The 8,156-nt window shown below is 31.4% G+C and overlaps 1 protein-coding gene across 1 annotated transcript in view; it reads left to right on the top strand.

Annotated features, from left to right (window-relative positions):
- Positions 1–139: 139 nt before the first annotated feature.
- LOC106474936 (protein lap4-like) overlaps positions 140–8,156 on the top strand; it is a 26,469-nt gene continuing 18,452 nt past the window's right edge. Inside the window, exons 1-2 of the mRNA XM_013935636.2 lie at positions 140–474; positions 5,008–5,125. Coding sequence (XP_013791090.2) covers positions 313–474; positions 5,008–5,125 — 280 coding nt within the window. The 5' untranslated portion in view covers positions 140–312. The remainder of the gene's footprint in view (positions 475–5,007; positions 5,126–8,156) is intronic.

Consider the following 8,156-nt stretch of genomic DNA (forward strand, 5'->3'; position numbering starts at 1 on the left):
TAGTATTTTGGTACATGAAATAAAAGTAACGCATAAGTTTTTGCCTAGATGGCACTAGTGTGAAAATATGTAAGTGAAGTCTCCCAGAACTTGAAAACCATTACCAGTTTTAATTTCGTGTATGTAACGCAGCGTTGATGAAAGTTAGCGCTCGAAGAGTGAAGATGATGTAAGTTGGCTGTGTGAGAAACATTCGCGGTTTTAGTGTAAATAATGTTGTGTGAGAACAATTAAAATGTGTTGACATTTGAAACATCGTAAGTGTTGCTTTTTAACTTAACGTTTTGATAGTTTTTTATATCATAAATAAACATGTTTCGATGTATTCCGATATTTGGTGGCTGTAATAGACAAGTAGAATATATTGACAAAAGACATTGCAATTTACTGAACGTACCTGACGACGTGCTACGTTATGCTCGAACTTTAGAAGAATTACAGTTAGATGCTAATCATCTGAAAGAGTTGCCAAGGGTGAGTAGATAAGTTTGATAAGTACATTTAAAATTGTAGATTGGTGTACAATACATACAATCTTGAAAAGTAATACTAAAAAAAATTCATTGTACTTGTAAGTTGTAGCCAAGGCTATAGCAGTAAACTGCAAATGTAATGCTAATAGTAATAGTGTAAAGTATGCCGGATGAGTGAGTAAGCTAAGTAACAGGTGTGATAGTAATATTACTAATACTAATGATTTTGAATTTTAAGTTTTACTTTTAGGCTAATATACATAGCATGTTTGATACTAATAAATTAGGACTGTATCAGTAAAGAATCTGAAAACATATTCATCGTATAACAGCAAAAACCCTAACCACACATTTCAGAAGATTAAGCCACAGGCTACATAAATAAATATAAAGAAATTAAAAATGGCAAACATTAATTAACTATAGTGGCTTTTATGTTGGAGGTTTATGTATATATATTTACACACATATATATATTTACTACTACTATGCACGTGATTTTGGTATCAGAATTAGAATTTATTTTAGTAGATACAATTAATAGAAATGCTAAATTTTTTTATTATTTTAGATGTAATCAGATATATATATGTAGGTAATTATTATATATATTGATTTATACAAGGTAGCATACAACCTTAATTTGAACTTGATAATAAACAGGGATAAATGTAATCATAGGGTTTATTATAAGGTAGTAAACATTTGTAACAAGTTTATAAAATGTGTATAATATGATTACTGTTTATTGGAGTTTTTCCTTATAGCATGCAGTCTTATGTAATTGTAATAGTTTTAGAAAATTATGTTGATTAATGGTAATCTAGTGTCATTTTAAAGATTGAAAACTTCAAAAATGTTAATGGGGACAGTCTGTTTTATTATTGCTTTATAAGTTAAAATAATACAGTTAAATTTTGCACATTTTTTTTAAATGTGAGATTAAAGACATAGTTTTTCTGTTATTTCAAAGGTCTGTAACAATTATTATTATTATTTTAACAAGTTATTTGTTATTAGTATTAGGGTAAGAAATGATTCAGTATATTATTGATAGGAGAGAGAAACTAAAAGGTTATGATGATTAAATTTAATTTCTCATCTTCCCAATTCTTACACTTGTTATGTTGTTTAGGATTTATGATCTCTGAAAGATAACTTGATACAAGTAATAGAAACAAAATCAGGTAGAGCAAGTAGAAGGCAAAGGAAGCTGTTTCTTCAGCCTGTTCTTTTTTTTTGTTAAAAAATTGAAATTCATCTTTTAGATCTGTAATAAAAAAAAAGCAAGAGCAAATGGATCCGAAATTTGTAAAGCTAATTTTAGAAGTATAAATGAAGGTCAAAATGAAAAAAATATTTAATCATTACCTATGATTTGAGTTCCATGTGGTTAAGTTTTATTATTAGTGTCTGTTTTTCACTCCTTAGGTCAAGTGGGAAGAATATATAGAGCCTGTACAAAAAGTTTCAAAAACTGTAATCAATTTTAATTCATAGGGAAATATTTTCCTATTGAAAACTGACTACTATACAAGTGTTATTTGTAAGACAAATGAAGGACATTATAAGTAAAATATTTTTATAATTAATTTAATCTCTCCAGAATTTTTTTTTATCTGAGACATAGGAATGGTTTTGGAAGATATTAATGTGAAAAATTATACTATGCTAAAAAATTTAGACCAATAAAAGTATACAAAAAATGCTTTTAAAAGCTAATGTTATGCAACATGATACAGAATAACATAAATTTATCAAGGGAAATGAGTTACAAAATAGCAATTATAAAATTTATTGCATTAAGATAAAGATTAAATGAAGTAAAATTAATTGAATAACCCTATATAGACCATAAAATACAAACTCAGAATAAATAAAACTAAAATAAAAATTCAATGCGAAGTAAAAGAGAAAAAAAAGCATGCTGAGATACATTTAACTTTACACACAATATAATATTTACTAAAGCACCCTTAAAGGGATAATTGGATACTAAGTAGATGCTCCATAGATGTCACTTTTAACAGATTATATTTCTGAGGGCCTCTGCCTATCCCTTTTGAGGTATTCTTAGTCTTCCTTTAATTTGCAATTATCCAACTTTCAGTCCCTGTTACTGTTCCTTGCACATCCATGACTAAGTTTTTGTTGATGCAAGGCCCGGGCCTCTATGGAGTCTTCCTCTGTCTGGAACATTGAAGTTCCTTCACTGGAGACCTCCTCCTTCTGGAACATTGAAGTCCCTTCACTGGAGACTTCCTCCCTCTGGAACATTGAAGTCCTTTCACTGGAGACTTCCTCCCTCTGGAACATTGAAGTCCTTTCACTAGATATTTCCTCCCTCTGGAACATTGAAGTCCCTTCACTGGAGACTTCCTCCCTCTTGGAACATTGAAATCCCTTCACTAGAGACTTCCTCCCTCTGGAACATTGAATCCCTTCACTAGAGACTTCCTCCCTCTGGAACATTGAAGTCCTTTCACTGGAGACTTCCTCCCTCTGGAACATTGAAGTCTCTTCACTGGAGACTTCCTCCTTCTGGAACATTGAAGGCCAAGAAATACACTCTTAGAGTTTCAACTTTGATGTACTTTTTTAAGTGCCTTGATATAGTGCTGACACATTCCTGAACTGGATAAGAGTGCTACATCCCTGATGATGTTGGGGTACTGGCTTCTTTCCTCACCAACGCAATGGTTGAAGAGAAAGACATGTACAGTGTGTCAGAGCTGCAGACATATACAATGTGCACCAAAAAATAGATTCAACAGATGAAGATTTTCCTCAAAAATATAACATTATCTTTATGGAAAAAATACTTCCAAAATTTAAATAAAAGACAGACCTTGTTAAATAGTGTTATCTGGAATGATCATCTCGGTTGTATACATACCATCACAACTGTTAATACACCATTGTTAAAAAAAAGTTAAATCATTTCAATCATTCAACTGTATTATAGTCCACCTGTATTATAATCAAGAAGGTTATCATCCTGTAAATATCCTATCATGAACCACCTCTTAATAGCATAGAAACCAAGGATTGCCTCGTCCTTTCAGTCACTGGCAGCTGACCGTCCTCATAGCCAAGTGGTTAATACCAACCGTAATGATTAGGAGGTTAGTATTGGCATTTGAGCTGGTCACCAGAGCAGACAGACCACTTTTATTATAATGCTGCCTTGTATAAATTCTTATGTTATGTAGGAACTGCCATTACCTTCTTTATCATTACCAAAGTCAAGAGTATACAACAGAGTGTTCTCATCAGAGTCATCTTACTCATCCACCTCTGATTCCTGGAGTAACTAGTTCTTGAGAGGCTCACTGATGATGTGGTTATTCATTTTGTGCTTATGTGCATCATACAGTTATCACAATTTGTAATTCACTTTATTAAGCTGTTCACATAGGAGATACAAATCAGAAAAAAACTTGCTTGTTGTCTGTGAGCACTTACCATAGTTTTTTTTATTGAACAAGGTTCAAACTTTGGTTCTCTCGTTTATTATATGGTTGCTTTACCTGTTTGCTCATGTACAACTTCATGTGCATCAACTACTGCAGAATGGAACCACTCCATGTATTCCTGCAAACACTGCCACATAATTGTTGAGTACTATGTGACAGTCCCAGGGGTTGCATTAACAGGTACTGACTTCTCAAATGGAGACCGGCTACCTCCATGGATAGAAATAATGAAATAACATTACATTCACTCCAGGGAAAGCTATCCGGAAGATTACATTCCCTCATGTAAAGTTGCATTTTTGAATTTCCTCATGAATTGTAATCCATGCAATATGTTCACTGTCATTGGTCGTAACTAAAAAGATATGGATGGACCATGCATGCATTACCAATTGGGAAAGCAAACTAAGAAGATAAAATTCTTCAAGCAAATCTAACTTCCTTGGGAGTGCGGGAATGTGAGCGGCTTTACAAGAGGTAGAAGAGTTCCGGTACTTGTGTTACCAGTGGCCCTCTGGTGGTAAACTGTACTATTGATTCTTCATCTCTTTCTTTTCCTAGCTACTCCATACAGTACTTTCTTCTCCGACAGTCTTTTAACCTTTTAATGTCGATGAAGAATATTTAATAGGAAGTCATAATTTTAGGTTTTCAGTCCTATTAGATACAGCTAGGCCTAACATTGCCGATACATACTTCCACATATCATTATGAACAATAATTACTTTAACAAATGGATATAATAAGTAATTGATAAATATTGTATATTTATGCATAACATTGATCTTATTATTTATTTGAACATTTAATGTATAACACATAACATAAAATTTTTGTTTAAACATTCTTTTATAATTTTAATTTTTAGTCTATACATTTATGAGTAGTCTGATTCTTATAACATCTAGAAATGGAATGCTTTTGTTTTTATTGTACATTTTCATTTTAATTCTGAAATGTTGTGAATTTAGTAGATTAGTTCTGTTTTTGTTTTTTTAATATGTGGAGGACACTTTATATTCAGTTTGAATCAGCAGTTGTTCTGTTTTTATTTTTAGGGACTTTTTCGTTTAGTTCGTTTGAGGAAACTTTCTCTAAGTGACAACGAAATCTGTCGTTTGCCCCCAGATATCGGAAATTTGGTCAACCTGGTAGAATTAGATGTTAGCAAGAATGGTGAGTATTGTTTGTTAACTAATTATATAACTATATCAGTTTAGAGTTAAAATTCCTGAGAAAAATTTCAGTTGCCAAACAGAAGCTGAAGTGTTTTTCAGAAGGTCTGAGAAATACTTGGGTTCTCTTGTCGATTATATATATTGTATATTTAATAATCCTGTTATTATTGTTGAAGTCTCTGTATTGCTCTTCTTATAAGTTTTAATTTATTACATGTTTTCAATATATTCTTGTTAATTAGGAATTTTGAACTTTTAAATCTGGGACTTCCTCAGTTAGATTTGACCATGTCTTTTTGGTATGTTACAGTATTTGCATCACATGTTGAATTACATATGCTTTAAATTATGATAGGTAGTTTTTTAGTTAAGGATATTTTGCTAATTTTATTCCTTTTTCAGGATTCTGTTTATTATTGTGTGATTTCATCCATATAAAATACATTCCTCTTGGGTTAAACAAAGGGATTTGTTGTTTTAACGTACTTAGGACCTTGGAAACTTCCTAAAGTTTACTGTTTATTAAAGTTTTTTTTAAATGTCTCATACAAATGATTACCCCCTCTCTCCATTACTTAATAAAATATTACTTAAGCAGTGAGTGTCACTATTCCTTCTAGCTGAGTAAAGTTATACAGTAAAAATTAAGATTTGTTATATAGAAAACATTGGAGATTTTCATGAACTTAGATATGTGTATAAAAACATTCACAAAATGTGTGACAAAGTAGAATATGTGATAATTTTATTCATCTCTTTATGGATAAACTACTAGAACATATAATTATTGTTTGTACTACATTAAAAAAAAAGAATACTGAGCCATTGTATAAATTCTTTATGTGAGCCAGATGAAATGTCTTTATCGGTTATAAAATTTATAAAACAAAGTTGAATATTTTCTTTGTACTCCTTGAAAATCAAACAAGTATAATTGGAATCTCTGTGCCGAGCAAATAATTAATATACTGTATGTAGCACAGTATCAAGCAGGCAGTAGCACTGCCTATGTAGGGATGTCTTGGATTGTTCATCGAAATGGTATTTTAAATATTTCCTCAATAGGTCATCAGAACTTTACAATACTATACAGTGTTTTATAACAATATCTATGTAATAACTTGAGTTACAAGTTCTGGGAATCTCTGTAAATATTATTGCAAAAAGTTTTAATTTCTTCTTCTTTTTTATTACATGATAACTCAAAAAACAAAACAATGTCAACCAATTTCTCTGAGGTAACATCGTTTTAAATGGAGTATCTGCTTTTATAAGTATTATTGATAACTAGTAGTAATTTTAAAAAAATCATAATTCTAGTGTAAATGATGTTATCATTACCCCTTGAAGTTAGCTTTCTTACTGAAATTTGGTGTTCTTTTAAATAGCTTAAGTGCAGGGTGAAACAGGAATTACCAGCCAATAATAGATAAACAATAAATGTTACATTTAGAACCTCATTGTATTTAGAATTTGGTTAAAAATACAACTTTCCTTTGTCTATTGAAACACTGCATTAAAAAAAAAATCAAACAAGTAAAAAAAAAACTTTTCAAAAAAGGAAGTAAATGTGCTATCTTGTTTGCATGGTTTTTGAAGGATTATACTAGCCATCCCTACTATCTCGTTTCATTGTTTTTGAAGGATTTATATTAGCCATCCCTACATTTACTTCCATTTATGTATGGATAGGCAAGTATATTAGGTATGTAATAAAACTAAAGTACATGCACTCTGTATGTCTGTCTGTATTTATAATTGTTGGTGTATTTAGAAGGAAAACTCATACTTAGGATATTTGTATATCTTATCCAGAGGTATAGGAGGCAAATTAAATGTGGGGGCCCACAAGATTTATTTGATTGAGTGAAGCAAGAGAATGTCTACCACAGGTGCGCCATTATAACTGGGGCTCAGTGCTTGCCTTAGGGCTCTGGAAACTCTTGAGTTCTGGATTAAATTTTATGAGTTCCCCTGATTTTCCTGAGAGTAATTTTCCTAACTTTTTACTGGGACAGTTTGAAAAGTCTGCCCCCACCCTCCATCTACTTCTTGTTCCACTCTTATGTGTTTAGTGGTTATTTGATTAGATCTACTGTTATAAAAGCATACCATAAAACACTAGAAATATTTGTGTCATCATCTTCATTGTTGGCCAAAGTTTAGGCTGCACACTTTTGCCATGTCCAGTTCTCAATTTCCTTAGACTTTGTGAAGTTCTCGTAGTTTATATTACCTTTACAGCAGAAAGAAAATTAACAACAGAAGTTGTTCTATCGATGTTAAAGAAAAAACCTCAACATGTAACCAACTACTATACTAGTGTGATGTTTTAAGAACATTACAATTTCTTCGTGAACAAAGTTGTATGTATGAATTTTTTCTATAGCAGGCTGATTTCTTCAAACAATTAATGTATTTTGCTTAGTATTTGCTGAAGTTCCACCTTTTGGATAATAAAACAAATAATACCATTACAGTCTTAGTTTTCACACTGAAGTTTGGCGTTCTTCTGTTAATAGCATAATTGTGGAACAAATATAGAGAACACATTATTATCTGTACAATATAGTAGCAGCTGGCTAAACTTACAACAGTTAACTTTTCCCACAATATCCAGTAAAAGTGGATTTTATCTTGTTCCTTGTGGCTGTGACCAGTGGCAATATATCTCGTAAAGGGCAGTGTCACTATATATATATATATTGTTTTATTTTAACTGAAGATGTTATATTGTTTTTGAGCTATCTATAACCTGTAGTCTAAAATGTTGATTATAATTGCTAAATGCATATCTTGTCCATTGTAACTGGTGGCTGACATACTGCTTATTGTGACTGACCAGTATGCATCTTCTCTGTGTGTGTGTATGTGTGTATATATATATATATATATATATCTTTATTTATTTATTTATATTATGCATATGACGACTGTTGTCACTTGTATTTTGACTGTAGCTTGGTTTTTTTATATTACTTCTGTACTGATCAAGGGACAGAGCAATATTCCAAAGGACTTGTATTCCG

Source organism: Limulus polyphemus, unplaced genomic scaffold (assembly GCF_000517525.1).
Source record: "Limulus polyphemus unplaced genomic scaffold, Limulus_polyphemus-2.1.2 Scaffold7879, whole genome shotgun sequence".
Taxonomy (NCBI): Eukaryota; Metazoa; Arthropoda; class Merostomata; order Xiphosura; family Limulidae; genus Limulus; species Limulus polyphemus.